Source organism: Ornithorhynchus anatinus, chromosome 7 (genome assembly GCF_004115215.2).
Source record: "Ornithorhynchus anatinus isolate Pmale09 chromosome 7, mOrnAna1.pri.v4, whole genome shotgun sequence".
Classification (NCBI taxonomy): domain Eukaryota; kingdom Metazoa; phylum Chordata; class Mammalia; order Monotremata; family Ornithorhynchidae; genus Ornithorhynchus; species Ornithorhynchus anatinus.
In genome coordinates, this window is record NC_041734.1 from 81994831 (window position 1) to 82020449 (window position 25619).

At 55.8% G+C, this 25619-nt stretch overlaps 1 protein-coding gene across 3 annotated transcripts in view; it reads left to right on the forward strand.

The window, feature by feature from the left end:
• The window catches only part of STAT4 (signal transducer and activator of transcription 4), a 66761-nt gene extending 41831 nt beyond the window's left edge, over positions 1–24930 (forward strand). For 2 of the 3 annotated variants that reach the window (XM_029068999.2, XM_029069000.2), the window contains exons 15-24: positions 5036–5119; positions 6081–6179; positions 9068–9203; positions 10392–10444; positions 11493–11587; positions 12003–12139; positions 15674–15865; positions 16719–16785; positions 18242–18362; positions 24316–24930. In XM_029068999.2, coding sequence (XP_028924832.1) covers positions 5036–5119; positions 6081–6179; positions 9068–9203; positions 10392–10444; positions 11493–11587; positions 12003–12139; positions 15674–15865; positions 16719–16785; positions 18242–18362; positions 24316–24342 — 1011 coding nt within the window. In that variant the 3' untranslated portion in view covers positions 24343–24930. The remainder of the gene's footprint in view (positions 1–5035; positions 5120–6080; positions 6180–9067; positions 9204–10391; positions 10445–11492; positions 11588–12002; positions 12140–15673; positions 15866–16718; positions 16786–18241; positions 18363–24315) is intronic. The other variant, XM_029069001.2, reaches the window with a different exon arrangement.
• Positions 24931–25619: the final 689 nt, after the last annotated feature.

Sequence of the window (25619 nt, forward strand, 5' to 3'; positions counted from 1 at the left end):
TGGCATTTGTTAAGCACTTACTCTGCGCCAAGCACTGTTCTAAGCTCTGGGATAGATATCAGGTCATCAGGTTGTCCCACGTAGGGCTGACCGTCTTAATCCCCATTTTCCAGGTGAGGGAACTGAGGCCCAGAGAAGTGAAGCGACTTGCCCAAAGTCACACAGCTGACAAGTGGCGGTGCCAGAATTAGAACCCATGACCTCTGACTCCCAAGCTTCTGCTCTTTCCACTGAGCCACACTGCTTCTCTAAGGCCCCTCTGGGTGGTGACTGGCACAGCTGCAGCACACTGTACTGGGCACCTGCAGTGTACACAGCTCTGTCCTGGATGCCTGTTATGTTCAGGGCACTGTACTGAGTGCCCGAAGCTCGCAGAGTGCTGTACTGAGTACTTACCACGTGCACACCACTTCATGGGACCCCCGATATGTGCTGAGCATTATACAAGGTATACAGATCATTGTAATGGTCGTTCAATAATAATGATGGTATTTTTAGGCGCTTACTATGTGCCAAGCACCGTTCTAAGCACTGGGGTAGATACAGGGTAATCAGGTTGTCCCACATGGGGCTCACACAAGCGTAGCTCAGTGAAAGGAGCCTGGGCTTGGGAGTCAGAGGTCATGGGTTCGAAACCCAGCTCTGCCACTTGCCAGCTGTGTGACTGTGAGCAAGTCACTTCACTTCTCTGTGCTTCAGTTACCTCATCGGTAAAATGGGGATTGACTGTGAGCCTCCCGTGGGACAACCTGATGACCCTGTATCTACCCCAGTGGGCTTAGAACAGTGCTCGGCACATAGTAAGAGCTTAACAAATACCAACGTTATTATTATTAATCCCCATTTTCCAGATGAAGTAACTGTGGCCCAGAGAAGTGAAGCGATTTGCCCAAAGTCACAGAGCTGATAAGTGGAGGGCCTGGGATTAGAATCCACAACCTCTGACTGCCAAGCCCGGCCTCTTTCCACTAAGCCACGCTGCTTCTCTAAAACCAGGCTGCCTCATCAGCCCCTAGTCCCAGAGCGTTCTGGGAAAATCTGTGCCCCACTGATTTCAACAGTCCCTAGTAATAATAATATTAATAATGTTGGTATTTGTTAAGCGCTTCCTATGTGCAGAGCACCGTTCTAAGCGCTGGGGGAGATACAGGGGCATCAGGTTGTCCCACGTGGGGGCTCACAGTTTTAATCCCCATTTTACAGATGAGGTCACTGAAGCATAGAGAAGTGAAGCGACTTGCCCAAGGTCACAGAGCTGACAAGTGGCAGAGGCGGGATTAGAACCCACGACCTCTGACTCCCAAGCCCGGGCTCTTTCTATTAAGCCATGCTGCTGCTAGTCCCAGAGCATTCTGGGAAAGCCTCTGCCCCCCCCCCCCCCAACAGCCCCTGGCCCCGGAGGATTCTGGGAAATGAGGGGGTGCCTCAAGAATAAGTTTCTTATCAATCAATCAACAGTATTTATTGAGGACTTACTCTGTGCAGAGCATTCATTCATTCATTCAATAGTATTTATTGAGTGCTTCCTATGTGCCGAGCACTGTACTAAACGCCGGGGAGAGGACAATACAGTGGAATTAGCGGCAGAAATTAGCAGCCCACGAATAATAATGTTGGTATTTGTTAAGCGCTTACTATGTGCAGAGCACTGTTCTAAGCGCTGGGGTAGATACAGGGTCATCAGGTTGTCCCACGTGAGGCTCCCAGTTAATCCCCATTTGACAGATGAGGTCACTGAGGTCCAGAGAAGTGAAGTGACTCGCCCACAGTCACACAGCTGACGAGTGGCAGAGCCGGGAGTCGATGAACACGGCTTACATCTCTTTTCCCTTGGTTCTCTTCGTCCTCAAATCCGGTTCCAGTAGGAAAGTTTCCACAGGGAGGCTTTGCCTCCAGTGGCCAAGTCTTTCATCCCAGCATAACGCCCCACTCCCACTCTTCCTTGTTCTATAAGCCAGAGGAGAGCCCCAAGCCAACACGCCCAGCGCTTAGAACAGCGCTTGGCCCATAGTAAGCGCTTATCCAACACCATCATCATTATCCCTGTCCTGCCCTGAGGGGCTCCCACTGCGTCCCCCCCGCCGGGACGGTCTGCCTGGGCCCCGGCCGGCTCCCTCCGAGACGCCCCTGCGAGCCCCTGCGCGCCCTCGTGAGCCACCGCCGCGACCCCACTGAGCTGCTGCTCCGTGAATCCCCGCCCCCACGCCTGCCATCCACCAGGATGCCCGCCCCGCTCTGTCTGCGGTGACTATTCTGTGGGGCAAACAATATGGCGCTTAAAAAATACCAACATGATTATCAACCTTCTCACTGGACCTCCATCTCACCTCTCTCGCCGCCAACCTCTCACCCACGTGCTGCCCCCGGGAGCAAAGCCCTCCCTCTCCATATTCGTTCGATCGAATTTCATTCAGTCGTACTTACTGAGCGCTTACTGTGTGCGCCGCACTGTACTAAGCACTTGGGAAAGTACAATACGGCAATAAAGAGAGACAGTCCCTGCCCACAATGAGCTCACAGTCTCAGGGGCGGTGAAGGGGAGGCTGGGAGGCAGGCATCAGTTCAAATAAACGGGCATCAATATAAATAAATAAAATGACAGATTCATTCATTCATTCAATAGTATTTATTGAGCGCTTACTATGTGCAAAGCACTGTACTAAGCGCTTGGGATGAACAAGTCGGCAACAGATAGAGACAGTCCCTGCCGTTTGACGGGCTTACGGTCTGATCGGGGGAGACGGACAGACGAGAACAATGGCACTAAACAGCGTCAAGAGGAAGAACATCTCGTAAAAACAATGGCAACTAAATAGAATCGAGGCGATGTACAATTCATTAACAAAATAAATAGGGTAACGAAAATATATACAGTTGAGCGGACGAGTACGGTGCCGTGGGGATGGGAAGGGAGAGGTGGAGGAGCAGAGGGAAAAGGGGAAAATGAGGCTTTAGCTGCGGAGAGGTAAAGGGGGGATGGCAGAGGGAGTAGAGGGGGAAGAGGAGCTCGGTCTGGGAAGGCCTCTTGGAGGAGGTGATTTTTAAGTAAGGTTTCGAAGAGGGAAAGAGAATCAGTTTGGCGGAGGTGAGGAGGGAGGGCGTTCCGGGACCGTGGGAGGACGTGACCCAGGGGTCGACGGCGGGATAGGCGAGACCGAGGGACGGTGAGGAGGTGGGCGGCGGAGGAGCGGAGCGTGCGGGGTGGGCGGTAGAAAGAGAGAAGGGAGGAGAGGTAGGAAGGGGCAAGGTGATGGAGAGCCTCGAAGCCTAGAGTGAGGAGTTTTTGTTTGGAGCGGAGGTCGATAGGCAACCACTGGAGTTGTTTAAGAAGGGGAGTGACATGCCCAGATCGTTTCTGCGGGAAGATGAGCCGGGCGGCGGAGTGAAGAATAGACCGGAGCGGGGCGAGAGAGGAGGAAGGGAGGTCAGAGAGAAGGCTGACACGGTAGTCTAGCCGGAATATAACGAGAGCCCGTAATAGTAAGGTAGCCGTTTAGGTGGAGAGGAAAGGGCGGATCTTGGCGATATCGTAGAGGTGAAACCGGCAGGTCTCGGTAACGGATAGGATGTGTGGGGTGAACGAGAGGGACGAGTCAAGGATGACACCGAGATCGCGGGCCTGCGGGACGGGAAGGACGGTCGTGCCATCCACGGTGATAGAGAAGTCTGGGAGCGGACCGGGTTTGGGAGGGAAGATGAGGAGCTCAGTCTTGCTCATGTTGAGTTTTAGGTGGTGGGCCGACATCCAGGTGGAGACGTCCCGGAGGCAGGAGGAGACATGTGTGCGGCGGGGCTGTGGCGGGGAGAGCAAAGGGAGCGAGTCAGGGTGACACGGAAGGGAATGGAAGATGAGGAGGAGTGGGGGTTAGTTTGGGAAGGCCTCCTGGAGGAGATGGGCCTTCAATAAGGCATCCAAAGATGGGAGAGTCATTGTCTGGGGGATTTGAGGAAGGAAGGTGTTCCAGGATAGAGGCGGGACGTGGGCCAGGGGTCAGTGGAGAGGCAGGAGAGATGGAGGGACAGTGAGAAGGTTAGGGGCAGCGGAGGAGCGGAGCGCGTGGGCTGGATTAGAGGAGAGAAGGGAGGTGAGATAGGAGGGGGCGAGGTGGTGGACGGCTTTAAAACCAACGGTGAGCTGTTTTTGTTTGATGTGGAGGTGGATGGGCAGCCGCTGGAGTTTTCTGAGGAGCGGGATGACATGTCCCGAACGTTTTTGTAGAAAAATGACGCGGGGAGCAGAGTGAAGTATGGACTGGAGTGGTAAGAGGCAGGAGGTTGGGAGGTCAGAAAGGAGGCTGAGGCAAGAATCTAGGCGGGATAGGAAGAATCATTGGACTAACATGGTGATGGTTTGGATGGAGAGGACAGGGTGGATTTTAGCCATGTTCACATCCAACAGACACTCAGTCCCCCCATTTCAAAACCTTATTGAAGGTCCTTCTCCTCCCAGAGGCCTTCCCAGACTAAGCCCTTCTTTCCTTTTCTCCCACTCCCTCCTAAGTCTCCCAGACTTGCTCCCTTTATTCATCCCCTCCTCCCAGCCCCACACCACTTATGTCCATATCCTACATTAATTCATTTATTAACAGCACACAGAGAATATCCGTCTCCTCCTCTAAGTAATTAATTAATGTTGGTATTTGTTAAACGCTTACTATGTGCAGAGCACTGTGATAAGCGCCGGGGTAGATACGGGGTCATCAGGTTGTCCCACATGAGGCTCACGGTCTTAGTTCCCATTTTACAGATGAGATAACTGAGGCCCAGAGAAGTGAAGTGACTCGCCCACAGTCACACAGCTGACACGTGGCAGATCCAGGATTCGAACCCATGACCTCTGACTCCCAAGCCCGGGCTCTTTCCACCGAGCCACGCTGCTTCTCTAGACTGTCAGCTCATTAAGGGCAGGGAATGTGTCTGTTTATTGTTCTGTTGTCTTTTTCCAAGCGCTTAGTACAGTGCTCCGCGCACAGTGAGCACTCAGTAGTTACGACTGACTGAGTGACTGACTGCCTGTCAATGTCCTGTGCCCCAGGGCTCTCACATGGTCACGGAGGAGCTCCACTCCATAAGCTTCGAAACGCAAGTTTGCCTCTACGGGCTGGTCATGGACTTGGAGGTGAGCAGGGGTGGGGCCGGGTGGGGGGCCTTGAGACCCAGATTATAGATTTGGGGAGGGATTGGGGGCTCAGAGCTGGGGGATGGGGCAAAAGTTCCCCCTTTTTAAGTGGGGTCCGCCGAGTTTCCCGCTGTCTGAATTGCAATCCATTTTCCAAAGTGAAGTCATCATCATCATCTTTGCCATCGATAGCATTTATTAATTGAACACCAACTGTGTGCCGAGCTTTCTGCACCAAGCGCTCGCAGTGTGCAGAGCGCTGTTCTGGTTGTCTGTTGTGTGCAGAGTTCCCACCTAGGCACCTACTGTGTGCAAGTCTTTTACTCTGTGTAGGGCACTGGCCTACAGTGCGGAGTGCTGTGCCGGTCGCCTACGGTGTGCAGAACTCTGGCCCGGGCACTGACTGTGCGCAGAGCGCTGTGCTGGGTGCCTACTGGTGCAGAGCACTGTTCTAGGTGTCTCTCGTGTGCAGAGTGCTGTGCCGGTCACCCACTGCGTGCAGAGCTCTGGGTTAGGCATCTAGTGTGTCGGCTGCGGTCGGTTGGGGTCAGCTGGGGTCCCCTCGGGGGCTGTCTGGGGTTCACTGGGGTCAACTGGGCTTCCCTGGGCGTCCACTGGGGTCAGGCGGGGGTGGGCTGAGGTCCACCTGGGGTCATCTGGAGAGCTCCACGCTGCTCTAGGCACCTATTGTGCGCAGAGCGCTCTGCTGGTCGCCTACGGTGTGCGGAGCTCCGGCCTAGGCACCTACTGTGTGCAGAACACTGTGCTGGTCACCTGCTATGTGCAGAGCTCCGGCCTAGGCACCTACTGCGTGCGGAGCTGTGGACAGCGAGAAGGCCGGGTCCCAGTTTGGGCCCCCAGACAGTCAGAGTCGAGGCGGAAGGAGGGTCCCGACCGGCCGCCCGCGGCCCGCCGCCCACCAGCAGGCTGGGGATGGGGGGTGGGGGTTCTTTCCCACCAGACCTGCTCCTTGCCCGTGGTGATGATTTCCAACGTGAGCCAACTTCCCAACGCCTGGGCCTCCGTCATCTGGTACAACCTGTCCACCAGCGACCCCCAGGTAGCGACCATGTCCAAAACTGAGCTCCTTACCTTCCCTCCCAAACCCTGTCCTCTCCCTGACTTTCCCGTCACTGTGGACGGCACGACCCTCCTTCCCGTCTCTCAAGCCCGCAACCGCGGTGTCATCCTTGACTCGGCTCTCTCTTTCACCCCACACATCCAATCCGCCACCGACGCCTGCCGGTCTCACCTTTACAGTGTCGCCAAGATCCGTCCTTTCCTCTCCGTCCAAACGGCTATAGTGCTGGTACAGGCTCTCATTATATCCCGACTGGATTATCGTGTCAGCCTTCTCTGATCTCCCTTCCTCCCGTCTCTCCCCCCTCCAGTCTATTCTTCACTCCGCTGCCCGGCTCATCTTCCTGCAGAAACGCTCTGCACCTGACACTCCCCTTCTTAAAAACCTCCGGTGGTTGCCTATCGGCCTCCACACGAAACAAAAACTTCTCACTCTAGGCTTCGAGGCTCTCTATCACCTCGCCCCTTCCTACCTCACCTCCCTTTTCTCTTTCTCCTGCCCACCCCGCACGCTCCGCTCCTCTGCCGCCCGCCTCCTCACAGTCCACAATTCTCGCCTGTCCCGCCACCGACCCCTGGCCCACGTCCTCCCGCGGTCCCGGAACGCCCTCTCTCCTCACCTCCGCCAAACTCACTCTCTTCCCCTCTTCAAAGCCCTACTGAGCGCTCACCTCCTCCGAGAGGCCTTCCACACTGAGCTTCCCCTTTTCCCTCTGCTCCCTCTCTGCTCCCCCTCCGCCCTCTGCTCCCTCCCCCTTCCCCCGTTCACCTCCCCTCAGCTGAGCCCCCTTTCCCTCTGCTCCTCCCCCTCTCCCTTCCCCTCCCTTCAGCACTGTGCTCATTTGGATATATTTTTATTACCCTATTTATTTTGTTAATGAGGCTTACATCCCCTTGCTTCAATTTATCGTGATTATGTTGTCTTGTTTTTGTCCGTCTGTCTCCCCCGATTAGACTGTGAGCCCAACACTGGGCAGGGACTGTCTCTCTCTGTTGCCGAATTGTCCATTCCAAGTGCTTAGAACAGTGCTCTGCACATACTAAGCGCTCAATAAATACTACTGAATGAATGAATGACACCCTGCCCCTCACCTGCATCCTGGCATCCTGCAAGCTCCCTGCCAAGGCGGGAGACCAGATGATGCTCCTGGGACTGGGAGCCCGGAAGCCTGGGTCCACTGAGGCCCAGAGGCCCCAGGAATCATTGCCCTCTGATGGTTTCTTGGGCACTTGCAGCAGCTCCTTTAAGCATCTGGACCAAGAACAGACACTAATAATAATAATAATTTTTAGCATTATTATTATGGATATTGTTAAGCACTTACTACGTGCCAGGCACTGTACTAAACACTGGGGTGGAAACAAGCTAATCGGGTTGGACGCAGTCCCTGTCCCTTGTGGGGCTCACTGTCTCCATCCCCATTTTATAGATGAGGTCACTGAGGCCCAGAGAAGTGAAGTAGTAATAATAATCATTATGGTATTTGTTAAGGGCTTACTATGTGTCAGACACCCTAATAAGCGCCGGGATGGATAGAAGCAAATCGGGTTGGACCCAGTCCCTGTCCCACGTGGGGCTCACAGTCTCAGTCCCCTTTTTACAGATGAGGGAACTGAGGCATAGAGAAGTGAAGTGACTTGCCCGAGGTCACACAGCAGACACGTGGAGGAGGCGGGATCAGAACCCGTGACCTCTGACTCCCAGGCCCGGGCTCTAGCCACGAAGCCATAGAGCAGACCGGTGGGCTGGGGTCCCCTGGGGGTCTGCTGGGGGCATCTGAGATTCCCTGGGAGTAGTCTGAGATTCATTCATTCATTCAATCCTATTTATTGAACATCTACTTTGTGCCAAGCACTGTACTAAGCGCTTGGGAGAGGACACTATAACAACAAACAGACTCATCCCTGCCCACAACGAGCTCACAATCTAGAGGAGGAGACAGACATTAATATAACACGGAGAAGCAGCGTGGCTCAGTGGAAAGAGCACGGGCTTTGGAGTCAGGGCTCATGAGTTCGAATCCCAGCTCTGCCACTTGTCGGCTGTGTGACTGTGGGCGAGTCACTTAACTTCTCCGTGCCTCAGTTCCCTCATCTGTAAAATGGGGATGAAGACTGTGAGCCCCACGTGGGACAACCTGATTCCCCTATGTCTACCCCAGCGCTTAGAACAGTGCTCGGCACATAGTAAGCGCTTAACAAATACCAACATTATTATTTATTATTATTATAAATTAATGGATAAGTAAATAGATAAATAAGAAGCAGAGAAGCAGCATGGCTCAGTGGAAAGAGCCTGGGCTTGGGAGTCAGAGCTCATGGGTTCTAATCCCGGATCCGCCACAGCTGTGTGACTGTAGACCAGTCACTTAACTTCTCTGGACCTCAGTTGCCTCATCTGTAAAATGGGGATTGAGACTGTGAGCCTCAATCTCACAAATCTCCACGTCCACATGTGCTCACACCAGTCTCCACACTGCATGGCTCAGTGGAAAGAGCCCGGGCTTGGGAGTCAGAGGGCATGGGTTCTAATCCCGGCTCTGCCGCTTGCCAGCTGTGTGACTTCGGGCACATCACTTAACTTCTCTGTGCCTCAGTGACCTCATCTGTAAAATGGGGATTAAAACAGCGAGCCCCACATGGGACAACCTGATCACCTCGTATCCCCCCAGCACTTAGAACAGTGCTTGGCACATAGTAAGTATTTAACAAATACCACCATTATTATTATTATCCTTATTATTGTCACAGTGCCTGGCACGTAGTAAGCGTTTAACGTATACCATGATTATTATTATTATTGTTAGTGTCTGTCCTGGGTCCAGATGCTCGTCCCTGGTCCAGAGCCCGTGTTTCTTTCCACGGCAGAACTTGGTGTTTTTCACGTCCCCGCCGGCGGCCCCGCTGAACCAGCTCCTGGAGGTGCTCAGCTGGCAGTTCTCCTCCTACGTCGGCCGAGGTCTCAACTTCGAACAACTCAACATGCTGGCCGAGAAGCTCACAGGTGGCTCCCCTTCCTGCCCTTCAGTGGACTCCCCCCTCGGTCCCCCATCGGACCCCCCCGAACCTGCACCCAAGGGCAGAGATAGAGTCTGCGGGCTCAGTTGTTCTCTCCCAACCGCTCAGTCCAGTGCTCCGCACGTAGTACCCAAAAGCAGCGTGGCCTAGTGGATCGAGCCCGGGCTTGGGAGTCAGAGGTCATGGGTTCTAATCCCAGCTCCGCCATCTGTCTGCTGTGTGACCTTGGGCAAGTCACTTCACTTCTCTGGGCCTCAGTTGCCTCACCTGTAAAATAATAATAATGTTGGTATTTGTTAAGCGCTTACTATGTGCAGAGCACTGTTCTAAGCACTGGGGTAGATACAGGGTCATCAGGTTGTCCCACGTGAGGCTCACAGTCTTAATCCCCATTTTACAGATGAGGTCACTGAGGCACAGAGAAGTGAAGTGACTGGAAGCCCCATGGGGGATAGGGACCGTGTCCAATCCGACTCGCTTGTAGCCACTACAGTGCCTGGCACATAGTAAGCGCTTAACAAATGCTACTATTATCACTACACTTCTCTGAGCCTCAGTTACCTCATCTGTGAAATGGGGATTAAGACTTTGAGCACTGTAAGGGACGGGGACTGTCTCTTACCCGATTTGCTGGTATCCACCTCAGTGCTTAGAACAGTGCCTGGCACATAATAAGCACTTAAGAAATACGATTATTATTATTGTTGTCTGTGAGCTCCTTCAGGACAGGGACTGTGTCTGCTAACTCTACTGAATTCTCCTCAGCGCTCAGGACAGTGCTCTGCAACACAGTAGACTGTAAATTCCTCGAGAGTGGGGATCCTATCTACTAGTTCTATCGTCCTCTCCCAAGCGCTCAGTCCGGTGCTCTGCACGTGGTACAGTCTCTCCCCTTGAAGGCAGAGACCGTGTCTTACTAAGTCTTCTGGATTCTCTCAAGTGCTCAGTCCAGTGGTCTGCGCACAGAAGACTGTACGCTCCTCGAGGGCAGGGATCACGCTTACTAACTCCCCACCTTCGGACCCTCGGCCTCCCCTCTTTTGGGCCTCCGGAGGCTCCGGGCGGCTTCGGGAGGAGGGGGTCCGGCCGGGCCCTGATGAGAGGCCGGAGCTGGAGAAGGCCAGACGGGGCAGTGGTCCCGGGCCGCGAGAATCACGCGCCTTCTCCTTTTCAGTGCCACAAGGCAGCTACGCCGATGGACAGCTCACCTGGGCCAGGTTCTGTAAGGTGAGGCCAGGAGGCCGGGGCCTGGGGGGAGGCACGGAGGCCGCGAAGGTGGCGACGGGGAGGGAGGCGGAGGAGGCGGGTGACATGGGGAGGCTGTGGGCAGCTCACCTGGACCAGGTACTGTAAGGTGAGGGTGGAGGCTGAGGAGGGACGGAGGCCGGAGAGGTGCGGAGGCATGGCGTGATCCATAGGCCAAAGGGTGGGCGAGAGTGCCGAGCGGGATGGGAGGTTTCGGTCAATCGATCAATCAATCAGCTGCGCGGAGCACCGGAATGAGCGTTTGGGAGAATACAACCGAGTCGGTAGACAGGTTCCCTGCCCGCGAGCTGGAACTGATGGTCTGGGGAGGGAGACGAATGTCGATAGAAATAAAGAAATCACAGCTATGGCACCTAAGTGCTGTGGGGCTGGGTCGGGGAGTAAATGAAGGGTGCGAATCCAAGGGCAAGGGTGACGCAGAAGGGAGAGAGAGAAAAGGATGTGAGGGTTTCATCGGGGAAGGCCTTTCGGAGGAGATGCGATCCGAGGAAAGTTCGGAAGGTGGGGAGAGCGGCAGACTGTCGGTCTTGAAGGGAGAGGGCGTTCCAGGCCAGAGGTGGGACGTGGGCGAGAGGTCGGCGGTGAGATGGATGAGATGGAGGAACAGGGAGTAGGTTGGTATCAGAGGAGCGAAGCGCTCGGGCCGGGTTGGAGTAGGGGAGCAGCGAGGCGAGGTAGGAAGGGGCGAGGGGATCGAGCGCCTTCAAGCCGATAAAAAGGAGTTTCCGTCTGATTCGGAGGTGGGGAGAGACGGGAGGCAGGGAGGTCAGCGAGGAGGCCGGTGCGGTCTTCGAGGCGGGCTAGGATTGGAGTGATTGGATGAGCCTGGAAGGGGGGGATTTTAGCGATGTTGCGAAGGTGGGACCGACGGGATTGGGTGACGGATTGACCGTGTGGGTCGAGGAGAGGAGGAGAGAGGGGGGAGAGGAGGATCGCGTGAAGGTCTCGGGCCGACGGTTGGCCCTCCGGGCTGAGAGAGGCTCGGGCCCGGCTGTGTCTCTGTCGGCAGGACCATCTGCCCGGAAAGCCCTTCACCTTCTGGGTGTGGCTCGAGGCCACCCTGGACCTCATCAAGAAGCACATCCTCCCCCTCTGGATCGACGGGTAAGGACGGGGCTCCGGCCGGGGGCCGGTGGGGACGGAGGGATGGACGGATGGTTGGAAGTCGGGGGGAGGGTGGTCGGTGGGTTCGCTCCCTGAGGCACTGCGGAGAATTTGACTTCACACTCGATTGTCTGCTCTCCGCGTTGGCCCCGGAGAGAGCGTCTGGCACCCGGACTCCTGTCCCCTCTCCGTCCTGGCCGAGTGACCTCAGGGAAGCCTTTTATCCTCTCTGGACCTCAGCCGTGGCCACGGGCCACATGGGCCGCCGGCCACGGATTCATTCGATTGTATTTATTGAGCGCTTAGCATGTGCAGAGCGCTGTACTGAGCGCTTACCACGTGGGCCGCCCTGCCCTGGCTGAGCCTTGGGCCGCCCTTCCCGCCCCGAGCCATGGGCCGCTCTGCCCGCCGGCAGGTACGTGATGGGGTTTGTGAGCAAGGAGAAGGAGCGGGCGCTGCTCAAGGACAAGCCTCCGGGCACCTTCCTGCTGCGCTTCAGCGAGAGCCACCTGGGCGGCGTCACCTTCACGTGGGTGGACCACGCCGAGAACGGTACGACCCCGCTGCCACGGGGCGCGAGGGCCACGGGGAGGGCCCGGGGGGATCGGCGGTGGGGTGGGGGAGTCGGGCGGGCCGGGGGGCCGGGCAGGCCGGAGGGAGGACTAGGTGGGCCGGAACGGGGAGGCGGACGGCCTGGAGGCGGGGAGCGGGCAGACAGGACGGGGTCGGCGGGGCGGGCAGGCCAGGGCAAGAACCGGGTGGCCCGGAGACAGAACCGCGCTACACTGAGAAGCTGCACGGCCTCGAGGAGACAGCCCAAGCCCGGGAGTCAGGAGGACCTGGGTCCTAATCCCGACTTCGCCACGTGTCTGCCGGGTGACCCTGTGCGAATCGCTTCATTTCTCTGGGCCTCAGTTCCCTCATCTGTAAAATGGGGATGAAGGCTGTGAAACCCATGTGAGACAAGTTGGACCGTGTCCAACTTGATTAGCTTTTACCTGCACCAGTGTTTAGTACAGCGCTTGGCAGGTAGAAAACGCAAAACCAATACCATAAAAAAAATTGTAAGCTCCTTTTCATTCATTCATTCAATAGTATTTATTGAGCGCTTACTATGTGCAGAGCACTGTACTAAGCGCTTGGGATGAACAAGTCGGCAACAGATAGAGACAGTCCCTGCCGTTTGACGGGCTTACGGTCTAATCGGGGGAGACGGACAGACGAGAACAATGGCACTAAACAGCGTCAAGGGGAAGAACATCTCGTAAAAACCGATGGCGACTAAATAGAATCAAGGCGATGTACAATTCATTAACAAAATAAATAGGGTAACGAAAATATATATAGTTGAGCGGACGGGTACAGTGCTGTGGGGATGGGAAGGGAGAGGTGGAGGAGCAGAGGGAAAAGGGGAAAATGAGGCTTTAGCTAAGGAGAGGTAAAGGGGGGATGGCAGAGGGAGTAGAGGGGGAAGAGGAGCTCAGTCTGGGAAGGCCTCTTGGAGGAGGTGATTTTTAAGTAAGGTTTCGAAGAGGGAAAGAGAATCAGTTTGGCGGAGGTGAGGAGGGAGGGCGTTCCAGGACCGCGGGAGGACGTGACCCGGGGGTCGACGGCGGGATAGGCGAGACCGAGGGACGGCGAGGGGTGGGCGGCAGAGGAGCGGAGCGTGCGGGGTGGGCGGTAGAAAGAGAGAAGGGAGGAGAGGTAGGAAGGGGCAAGGTGATGGAGAGCCTCGAAGCCTAGAGTGAGGAGTTTTTGTTTGGAGCGGAGGTCGATAGGCAACCACTGGAGTTGTTTAAGAAGGGGAGTGACATGCCCAGATCGTCTCTGCAGGAAGATGAGCCGGGCAGCGGAGTGAAGAATAGACCGGAGCGGGGCGAGAGAGGAGGAAGGGAGGTCAGAGAGAAGGCTGACACGGTAGTCTAGCCGGGATATAACGAGAGCCCGTAATAGTAAGGTAGCCGTTTGGGTGGAGAGGAAAGGGCGGATCTTGGCGATATTGTAGAGGTGAAACCGGCAGGTCTCGGTAACGGATAGGATGTGTGGGGTGAACGAGAGGGACGAGTCGAGGATGACACCGAGATTGCGGGCCTGAGAGACGGGAAGGATGGTCGTGCCATCCACGGTGATGGAGAAGTCTGGGAGCGGACCGGGCTTGGGAGGGAAGATGAGGAGCTCAGTCTTGCTCATGTTGAGTTTTAGGTGGCGGGCCGACATCCAGGCGGAGACGTCCCGGAGGCGGGAGGAGATGCGAGCCCGAAGGGAGGGGGAGAGGACAGGGGCGGAGATGTAGATCTGCGTGTCATCCGCGTAGAGATGGTAGTCAAAGCCGTGAGAGCGGATGAGTTCACCGAGGGAGTGAGTGTAAATGGAGAACAGAAGAGGGCCAAGAACTGACCCTTGAGGAACTCCAACAGTTAAAGGATGGGAGGGGGAGGAGGCTTCAGCGTAGGAGACCGAGAATGATCGGCCAGAGAGGTAAGAGGAGAACCGGGAGAGGACAGAGTCCGTGAAGCCAAGGTGAGATAAGGTATGGAGGAGGAGGGGATGGTCGACGGTGTCAAAGGCAGCAGAGAGGTCAAGGAGGATCAGAATGGAGTAGGAGCCATCGGATTTGGCAAGAAGGAGGTCACGGGTGACCTTAGAGAGAGCAGTCTCGGTAGAGCGGAGGGGACGGAAGCCAGATTGGAGGGGGTCTAGGAGAGAATGGGAGTTAAGGAATTCTAGGCATCGATTGTAGACGACTCGTTCTAAGATTTTGGAAAGGAAGGGTAGTAGGGAGATAGGACGATAACTGGAGGGGGAAGTGGGGTCAAGAGCGGGTTTTTTTAGGATGGGGGAGACGTGGGCGTGTTTGAAGGCAGAGGGGAAGGAGCCCTTGGAGATTGAGTGGTTATTTGAGGTCAAAGTCCGAGTCTAAATATTATGCTCACAACAGGCATCCAGTAGAGTGCTCTGTGCAGAGCAAACACCCGCTAAGGTGCTCTCAGCAGAGCAGGTGGCTTAGCGGAAAGAGCACAGGCTTGGGAATCAGAGGTCATGGGTTCTAATCCCGACTCGGCCACTTGTCAGCTGTGTGACTGGGCAAGTCACTTAACTTCTCTGTGCCTCGGTTACCTTATCTGTAAAAGGAGGAATTAAGACTGTGAACCCCATGTGAGACAACCTGATTACCTTGTATCTACCCCAGTGCTTAGAACAGTGCTCTGCACATAGTAAGTGCTTAACGAGTATCAACACTATTATTATTATCGTATCTACCCCAGCGCTTAGCACATAGTAAGCACTTAACAAATATCATCATGATTATTATTATTATTAAAGTGCTCTGCATACAGTAGACATTCAGTACAGTAATTTGCAGAGGCGGTGCAAATGCCACACCCCCCCGCCTGCCTCCACCTGGATAATAAGTGTTGTGCGCAAAGAGGATTCCATTGCAGATGGTGACGGGCGCAGGCTACCTTGGGTTCTCTCCGCGGGCAGCGTCCGCTCGGTGGTCGGGGACAGGGTTTGCTCCGTAGGCAGCGTCTACCCTGGGGACAGCGTCCACCAGCAGGCAGAGTTTGGTCTGTGGGCAGTGTCCTCTCTCGGAGCAGTGTCCATTCTGTGGGCAAGGTTGCTCAATGGGCAGTGTCCTTTCTGTGGGCATTGTCGGCTCTGCAGGCAGAATTCGGTCTGGGGGCCGTGTCCTCTGCAGGCAGCGTCCACTCTGCGGGCAGAGATTGCTCTCGGGGCAGTGTCCTCTCTGAGGGCAGCCTCCACTGCGGGGGCAGGGTCCGCTCCGCGGGAGGAGTTCGCCCTGTAGGTAGTGTCCTCTCTGAGGGTAGTTTCCGTTCTGCGGGCGGCGTCCACGCTGAGGGCAGTGCCCGCTCTGGGAACACTGGGCTGAGCTTGGCCCAGGATGACCTGAGAGAAGGGGAAGAGCGCAGGAGTCAGAGGGAGCGGTGCCCGGGGAGGAGGGAGCGAGCACAGTGGTCACGGTGGGCAGTGCCGGGGAAGGAGGGGGCTAGCACAGCCTTCGGGACGGCGCCCAGGGAGGAGTGGCGGCGGGACGATGCCCCGGCCGTCTGGTTTCCGCCGCAGGAGAGGTGAGGTTCCACTCGGTGGAGCCGTACAGTAAAGGCCGGCTGGCCGCCCTGCCCTTCGCCGACATCCTCCGCGACTACAAGGTCATCCTGGCCGAAAACATCTCCGAAAACCCGCTCAAGTACCTGTACCCGGACATCCCCAAAGACAAGGCCTTCGGCAAGCACTACAGCAGCCAGCCGGACCGTGGTGGGGCTCGGGGGGCTATCCGGGGCGAGCCGCCCGGGGGGACCGCGGTGGGGGTGGGTCAGAGGGAGGTGGGGGAAGGTAGGAGATGGGGGACGGAGGTGGGGGACGAGGAGGCGGGCAGGGGGCGACGAGGCCGAAGGGAGAGGGGTGGTGGGGGGTTGAGGGAGCAGGGGGAAGGCAGACGACGGAGGGGCGGAGGGGAAGGAAAATGGGGAGCTGGCGAGATCTAGTTTCTTCCCTCTGTCCCTCTGCCCTCTGGGCTGTGACCATCTGCTCCTCTGTGCTCTGTCCATCTTCCCCTCTGTCCATCTTGTCCTCAGTCCCTCTGTTCTCTGTCCATCTTGTCCTCAGTCCCTCTGAGCTCTGCCCGTCTGCCATCTTCTCCTCTGCCCCTCTGTGCTCTGTCCACCTTCCCTCTGTCCATCTTCTCCTCGGTCCCTCTGTCCTCCGGCCACCTGCCCCTCTGTGCTTCGTCCATCTGCCCGGGTAGCGGCACGGTGTAGATGCTAGAGCTCAGGCCCGGGAGTCGGAAGGTCACGGGCTCTAATCCTGGCTCCACCACGTGTCTGCTTTGTGACTTTGGGCGAGTCACTTCGATTCTCTGGGCCTCAGATACCTCATCTATAAAATGGGGATTAAGGCTGAGAGGCCCGCGTGGGACAGGGACTGTGTCCAACTCGATTTGCTTGTAGCCACCCCCGCGCTTACTACAATGCCCGGCACATAATAAGCGCTTTACAATCACCATCATTATCATTATTATCAACCTCTCTGTCCCTCTCTGTCCCCACCATTTGATTGTTTAGATTTGAGGTTTTCTGCTTCTCTGACTAATGACTTCTTTATTTTTCAGTTTCAAGACCCACGGAAAGGGGAGACAAAGGTTACGTTCCCTCCGTGTTCATCCCAATCTCAACCATGTGAGTAAATCCGACAACACCACGTCAATGGCCGGAAGAGCCGGGAGTGGTGGGATGGTCCGTGCTGGGTCCCTGGGGGAGTCAGGGATGGAGAGGGGAGGGGAGGGGAGGGGGGTGGCACGACCCGTAAAGGGTCACTGGAAAAAGTCACGGGGCGTGGATGGCCCGTCTGTAGCCACGAGGGTGGGTGTTCAAAAGAGCATCCGGCTGCCCTGGGGCAAACCGTGCTGGGCTTGGGTTGGGGAACTGCAAGCCTAGGGGGGCTGGGCAGCTCAGGGCCCGGGGAGGATTGAAGCGAGGGTTTCATGAAAAGCAGGGTGGCTTCGTGGAAAGAGCCCAGACTTGGGATCCAGAGGTCGTGGGTTCTAATCCCTGCTCCGCCACTTGTCTGCTGTGTGACTTTGGGCCAGCCACTTGACTTCTCTGGGCCTCGGTTCTCTCATCTGTAAAATGGGGATGAAGACCGTGAGCCCCACATGGGAAAACCTGATTCCCTTGTAATAATGATACAGTAATAATAATAAAGTATCTACCCCAGCAGTTAGAACAGTGCTTGGCACACTAAGTAACAAATAGTAATAATAATAATAATTACTATAACAAATAGTAATAGTAATAATGATGACGGTATTTGTTAAGCGAAAAGCAGCGTGGCTCAGTGGACAGAGCCCGGGCTTGGGAGTCAGAGGTCACGGGTCCTAATCCCGGCTCTACCACTTGTCCGCTGTGTGACTTTGGGCAATTAGCTTCACTTCTGTGTGCCTCAGTGACCTCATCTGGAAAATGGGGATTAAGACTGTGAGCCCCTTATGGGACAACCTGATCACCTTGTATCCCCCCAAGCACTTAGAACAGTGCTTGGCCCATAGTAAGCACTTAACAATGTCATCATCATTATTATTATGTGCCAAGCACTGTTCTAAATACTGGGGCAGATACACGGGAATCAGGTTGTCCCAGGTGGGGCTCACAGTCTTCATCCCCATTTTACAGATGAGGAATCTGAGGCCAAGAGAAGTGACGTTTAGACTGTGAGCCCGTCGTTGGGCAGGGATTGTCTCTATCTGTTGCCAATTGTCCATTCCAAGCGCTTGGTACAGTGCTCTGCACATAGTAAGCGCTCAATAAATACGATTGAATGAATGAATGAAGCGACTGGCCCAAAGTCACACAGATGACAAACGGTGGAGGTGGGATTAGAATCCACGACTTCCGACTCCCAAGCCCAGCCTCTTGCCACTAAGCCACGCTGCTTCTCTAAACCCCTCATGATGATGATGATGATGATGATGTTGATGGACCGGAGGACCGTGGGGCTCTGGGGCTTTGGAGTTGGGGGCGTGGGCCACCGGCAGGCGGGAGCCCATGAGTGAGCAACCGGTAAACCGGGCGAAGGGGAGGCGGGCCGGCCCAGCCGTGTGCATTCGCCCGCCGCCGCCTCCTTGATGCCCCCCAGGGTTTCTTTCAGCCGGAGCGACTGCCCCGAGCCGCGCTCTCCGGCCGACCTGCTGCCCATGTCCCCGAGCGTCTACGCCGCCCTCACCGAGCACCTCAGCCCCGCCACCATCGAGAGCGCGGTAAGGGCCTGCCTACCTACTCACCTACAAAAACGAGACAAAAACAAAAACTCCTCACTCTTGGCTTCAAGGATCTCCATCCCCTCGCCCCCTCCTACCTCACCTCCCTTCTCTCCTTCTCCAGCCCACCCCGTACGCTCCGCTCCTCCGCCGCCCGCCTCCTCGCCGTCCCCCGTTCTCGCCTATCCCGCCGTCGACCTCCGGCCCACGTCCTACCGCTGTCCCGGAACGCCCTCCCTCCTCACCTCCGCCAAACTAAGTCTCTTCCCCTCTTCAAAGCCCTACTGAGAGCTCACCTCCTCCAGGAGACCTTCCCACACTGAGCCCCCTTTTCCCTCCACTCCTCCTCCCCTCCCCATTCCCCCTTCTCCCTCCCTCTGCTCTTCCCCCTTCCCCTCCCCACAGCAATGGGCATATTTGTATATATCATTTATTACTCTATTTATTTTGTTAATGATGTGTATATATCTATGATTCTATTTATTCATTCAATAGTATTTGTTGAGCGCTTACTATGTGCAGAGCACTGTACTAAGCACTAGGAATGTACTATTCGGCAACAGATAGAGACAATCCCTGCCCAACGACTGGCTCACAGTCCAATCGGGGGAGACAGACGGCAGAGCAAATCAGAACGAAACAAAAACAAGACAACGTCATCACGATAAATAGAATCAAGGGGATGTACACCTCATTAACAGAATAAATAGGGTAATAAATAATACATACAAATGAGCACAGTGCTGAGGGGAGGGAAGGGGGAGAGGTAGGAGCAGAGGGAGAGGGGGCTCAGCTGAGGGGAGGTGAAGGGGGGAAGGGGGAGGAGCAGAGGGCGGAGGGGGAGCAGAGAGGGAGCAGAGGGAGCAGAGGAAGCTCAGTGTGGGAAGGCCTCCTAGAGGAGGTGAGCTCTCAGTAGGGCTTTGAAGAGGGGAAGAGAGTGAGTTTGGCGAAGGTGAGGAGGGAGGGCGTTCCGGGACAGTGGGAGGACGGGGGCCAGAGGTCGACTGTGGGATAGGCGTGAACGGGGGACGGTGAGGAGGTGGGCGGCAGAGAAGCGGAGCATTCATTCATTCATTCATTCAATAGTATTTATTGAGCGCTTACTATGTGCAGAGCACTGTACTAAGCGCTTGGAATGAACAAGTCGGCAACAGATAGAGACGGTCCCTGCCGTTTGACGGGCTTACGGTCTGATCGGGGGAGACGGACGGACGAGAACGATGGCGATAAATAGAGTCGAGGGGAAGAACATCTCGTAAAAGCAATGGCGACTGAATAGAATCGAGGCGATGTACATTTCATTAACAAAATAAATAGGGTAATGAAAATACATACAGTTGAGCGGACGAGTACGGTGCTGAGGGGATGGGAAGGGCGAGGGGGAGGAGCAGAGGGAAAGGGGGGGAAAAGAGGGTTAAGCTGCGGAGAGGTGAAGGGGGGCGGTAGAGGGAGTAGAGGGAGAAGAGGAGCTCAGTCTGGGAAGGCCTCGCGGAGGAGGTGAGTTTTAAGTAGGGTTTCGAAGAGGGGAAGAGAATCAGTTTGGCAGAGGTGAGGAGGGAGGGCGTTCCGGGACCGTGGGAGGACGCGGCCCGGGGGTCGACGGCGGGATAGGCGAGACCGAGGGACGGCGAGGAGGTGGGCGGCGGAGGAGCTGAGCGTGCGGGGTGGGTGGTAGAAAGAGAGGAGGGAGGAGAGGTAGGAAGGGGCGAGGTGATGTAGAGCCTCGAAGGCTAGAGTGAGGAGTTTTTGTTTAGAGCGGAGGTTGATAGGCAACCACTGGAGTTGTTTAAGAAGGGGAGTGACGTGCCCAGAGCGCTTCTGCGGGAAGATGAGCCGGGCGGCGGAGTGAAGAATAGACCGGAGCGGGGCGAGAGAGGAGGAAGGGAGATCGGAGAGAAGGCCGACACGGTAATCTAGCCGGGATATAACGAGAGCCCATAGCAGTAAGGTAGCCGTCTGGGTGGAGAGGAAAGGGCGGATCTCGGCGATATCGTAAAGGTGAAACCGGCAGGTCTCGGTAACGGATAGGACGCGTGGGGCGAACGAGAGAGACGAGTCGAGGATGACACCGAGATTGCGGGCCTAAGAGACGGGAAGGATGGTCGTGCCATCCACGGTGATGGAGAAGTCTGGGAGCGGACCGGGCTTGGGAGGGAAGATGAGGAGCTCAGTCTTGCTCATGTTGAGTTTTAGGTGGCGGGCCGACATCCAGGTGGAGACGTCCCGGAGGCGGGAGGAGATGCGAGCCCGAAGGGAGGGGGAGAGGACAGGGGCGGAGATGTAGATCTGCGTGTCATCTGCGTAGAGATGGTAGTCAAAGCCGTGAGAGCGGATGAGTTCACCGAGGGAGTGAGTGTAAATGGAGAACAGAAGAGGGCCAAGAACTGACTCTTGAGGAACTCCAACAGTTAAAGGATGGGAGGGGGAGGAGGCTTCAGCGTAGGAGACCGAGAATGATCGGCCAGAGAGGTAAGAGGAGAACCGGGAGAGGACGGAGTCCGTGAAGCCGAGGTGAGATAAGGTATGGAGGAGGAGGGCATGGTCGACGGTGTCAAAGGCAGCAGAGAGGTCAAGGAGCATGAGGGGTGGACAGTGGAAAGAGAAAAGGGAGGTGAGGTAGGAGGGGGCGAGGGGATGGAGAGCCTCGAAGCCAAGAGTGAGGAGTTTTTGTTTCGTGTGGAGGTCGATGGGCAACCACTGGAGGTTTTTAAGGAGGGGAGTGACAGGCCCAGAGCGTTTCTGAAGAAAGATGAGCCGGACAGCGGAATGAAGAATAGACCGGAGTGGGGAGAGACAGGAGGAAGGGCGGTCAGAGAGAAGGCTGACACAGTAGTCTAGCCGGGATATAACGAGAGCCCGTAGCGGTAAGGTAGCCGTTTGGGTGGAGAGGAAAGGGCGGATCTTGGCGATACGGTGAAGGTGAGACCGGCAGGCGTAGGTGACGGATTGGATGTGTGGGGTGAATGAGAGAGCAGAGTCAAGGATGACATCAAGGTCGCGGTCCTCTGAGATGGGAAGGATGGTCCACAGTCCACAGTGACACGGAAGTCAGGAAGAGGACAGGATTTGGGAGGGAAGATAAGGAGCTCAGTTTTGGCCATGTTGAGTTTTAGGTCGGGGGCAGACATCCAGGTGGAGACGTCCTGAAGGCAGGAGGAGATACGAGCCTGAAGGGAGGAGGAGAGAACAGGGGAGATGTAGATTTGGGTGTCATCTGCGTAGAGATGATAGTTGAAGCCAGGGGAGCGAATGAGTTCACCAAGGGAGTGAGTATAGGTGGAATCTTGATGATATTTACGCCAGGCTACTTGTTTTGTTTTGTTCTGTTTTGTTTTGTTGTCTGTCTCCCCCTTTTAGACTGTGAGCCCCTTGTTGGGCAGGGATGGTCTCTATCTGTTGTTGAATTGTACATTCTAAGTGCTTAGTCCAGTGCTCTGCGCATAGTAAGCGCTCAATAAATACGATTGAATGAATGAATGAATGAATCATCCCTTGGCCACACCCACCGGCCCCACCAGAGTCCCTGTCCCTTTTGGGGCTCACTGTCTCAATCCCCATTGGACAGGGCTGGGTCCAATCGAATTTGCTTGTATCCACCCCAGCACTTAGCACAGTGCCTGGCACATAGTAAGTGCTTGATAAATACCGGAATTATTATTAATACCACCGATTGATTGACGCCGGAGAAATTGGTTTCGGTCCCGAGTTCCATCCTGGGCCGACCCCACGTGAGCCGTTGTCCTGTCATCCCCGAGATGGAGGGGACGCCGGAGCGGGGGCCGTCAGAGACCCCCCCCCAAACCTCCCATGATGGTCGACGCTGTCCCGGGGGGCTCTGCCCAGCAGTCCTGGGAGGGAGGACGGAGGGAGGACGGAGGGAGGACTGGGATCGTCTGTCCGGGAGACAGGTGGGGAAACAGATTTGTACACTCCGAGTGCTTAGTACAGTGCTCTGCACATAGTAAGCGCTCAATAAATACTATTGAATGAATGAACGGAGGCGGGCCCAGAGAGGTTCGGGCTCTGGGCCGAGGACCCCAGCCGAGCTAGGGCGGAACGGGGACCCGGCCCGGGTCTCCTGGCCCCCAGGCGTGACTCCGACCACCGAGACCGGGCTGACTACAGTCAGGCCCAGTCTCCTACGTCAAATCATCCTCCCGTCTGATAGCCACAATAACCGGGCCCGGTTTTGGAAGAACTCCGAAATAATACTATTAACAATAAGGGTGGTATTTGTAAAGTGCTTACTATGTTCATTCATTCATTCAATCGCATTTACTAAGCCCTTACTATGTGCAGAGCTCTGTACTAAGCGCTTGGGAAAGTCAATCCAACAATAAACCATGATTTTCCCTGCACACATCGAGCTCACAGTCTAGTCGGGGGAGACAGACATCAATATAAATAAATGAAGTTACAGATATGGACAAAAAGTGCCGTGGGGCTGGGATGAGGGGAAGAGCCAAGGGAGCGAGTCGGGGCGACGCAGAAGGGAGTGGGAGGTGAGGAAAAGTGGGGCTTAGTCTGGGAAGGCCTCTTGGAGGAGACGGGCCTTCGATGAGGCTTCGAAGCGGGGGAGAGAGTCACTGTCTGTCGGGTCTGAGAGAGGGTGTCCCGGGACAGAGGCGGGAAGTGGGCCAGGGGTCGGCGGTGAGACGGGGAAGGTCGTCGAGGCCCAGCGAGAAGGTTCGCGAGCGAATATGCGGGCTGGGTTGTAGAAGGAGAGAAGCGAAGTCAGAGATACTAAGTCCCAAGGATTTTATGAGTGGTATTTGTATTTGTTGGTATTTGTTAAGCGCTTACTATGTGCCGAGCACTGTTCTAAGCGCTGGGGTAGACACAGGGGAATCAGGATGTCCCACGTGGGGCTCACAGTCTTAATCCCCATTTTACAGATGAGGGAACTGAGGCCCAGAGAAGTGAAGTGACTTGCCCAAAGTCACACAGCTGACAAGTGGCAGAGCGGGGATTCGAACTCATGACCTCTGACTCCAAAGCCCGTGCTCTTTCCACTGAGCCACGCTGCTTCTCACAGCAGTGTTGCGATAGATCCAAGGTAAACAGATTGGACGCAGCCCCCAGGCCCCACGCGGGGCTCGCCATCTGAGGAGGGAGAACGGGGATTGAATCCCCATTTCACAGATCAATCAATCAATCAGTTGTGCTTATCGAGTGCTTACTGTGTGCACAGCACAGTACCGACCACTTGGAAGGGTTCGAATCCCGGCTCTGCCGCTTGCCAGCTGTGTGACTGTGGGCAAGTCACTTAAGTTCTCTGTGCCTCAGTTACCTCATCTGTAAAATGGGGGTTAAAACTGTGAGCCCCACGTGGGACAACCTGATCACCTTGTATCCCCCCAGTGCTTAGAACAGTGCTCTGCACATAGTAAGTGCTTAACAAATACCACCACTATTATTACGATATACAAGAGTAGGCAGATACATTCCCTGCACTCAAGGAGCTTAAAGTCTAGAAGGGGTGACAGACATTCATATAAATTAATAAATTAGGGACCTGAACATAAGCGCTGTGGGGCTGAGGGAGGGGTGAATAAAGGGTGCAGATCCAAGTCTAAGACACAGAAGGGAGTGGGAGAAGGTGAGGAAACTGAGGCCCAATCAATCAATCAGTGGTATTTATTGAGCACTTACCGTGCGCACTAAACGAAGCGCTCGGGAAAGTGCGATATAACAAAAGTTGGGAGACGTGTTCCCCGCCCACAAAGAGCGTACAATCCAGAGAATTGAAGGGACTTGCCCAAAGAGGCGGCATTAGAACCCAGATCCCCCGACCCTCGGGCCCGGGCTCTTTCCGCTAGGCCAAGACGCGGTTTCCAGCCCCCGCTTCCTGGCCCTCACGGGACCGCTGAACGATGTCCATTTACGGGAAGGGAGGGCCGAGGGTTCACCGGTCGGCGCTGACCCCCCCGCCTCGTCCGTTCTCCGTTCCCAGATGGGCTCTCCGTATTCCGCCGACTGAGTGCCGCGCCCCGAGGCCCCGGCCGGAGAAGATGGCGGCGCCCGCCTGACCCAGCGCATGGAGGGGTTGCCGGCCGCGGGCTGCCCGGACCGGACCGGACAGGGACTGGACCGTCCCCCTACGCTCGCTTCGCATTTTACCGGCCAACTGCCCCCTCCAGAGTTCCCCGCAGCGGGGCTCCGGTCGGCCCTCCCGGAAAGCTGCCGTGGCTTTCCTGCCTTTCTCCGGTTCCCGGCTCTGACTCCGTCGCTCGGGCTTTGGGATCGGGGTCCCGGCTGGCCCAGAAGGGGTCACCCGGCCCCCCCAGGCCCCAACCGCCCGCCGGATCTGGGAGGCGTCGTCGCCCGCTGCCACTTCTCCCCGCGCCGACCCCGGGGACGGCCTTGGGCCCAAACACAGACTGCTGGACCAAGGGATGGGCCATCCATCAACCCACGCTATCTACCGAGCGCTCACCGTGTGCAAGGCACTGTACCGAGCGCTTGGGAGACGACGACGCGGCGGAGTCGGTAGACGCTATCCCTGTCCTTAAGGAGCTTGCCGTCTAACGGGGGAGACGGATGATGGTAAAATAAATTACGGATACGAGGAGCACCTGACAACAGGGTATGAGCAGAAGTGGCTGTGGGGCCGGGGCGAAACGTACAATTAATGGTAATTATTATAATAATAATGGCATTTGTGAAGCGCTTACTATGTGCCAAGCACTGCTCTAAGCGCTGGGGCAGATACAAGGTTATCAGGTTGTCCCATGCAGGGCTCACAGTCTTCATCCCCATTTTATAGATGAGGTCACTGGGGCACAGAGAAGTGAAGTGATTTGCCCAAAGTCACACAGCTCACCAGTCAGAAGCAGCGTGGCTCAGTGGAAAGAGCCCGGGCTTAGCAATCGGAGGTCATGGGTTCGAATCCCGGCTCCGCCTCCTGTCAGCTGTGTGACTTTGGGCAAGTCACTCAACTTCTCGGTGCCTCAGTGACCTCATCTGTAAAATGCGGATGAAGACTGTGAGCCTCACGTGGGAAAACCTGATGACCCTGTATCTCCCCCAGCGCTTAGAACAGTGCTCGGCACGTAGTAAGCCCTGAACAAATACCAACATTATTATTATGATTAAGCGGGGGAGCAGGAATTAGAACCTACAACCTCTGACTCCCAAGCCCAGGAATATGATGGTATTCGTTAAGCGCTTATCACGAAGCAGTGTGGCTCAGTGGAAGGAGCCTGGGCTTAGGAGTCAGAGGTCATGGGTTCTAATCCCGGCTCTGCCACCTGTCAG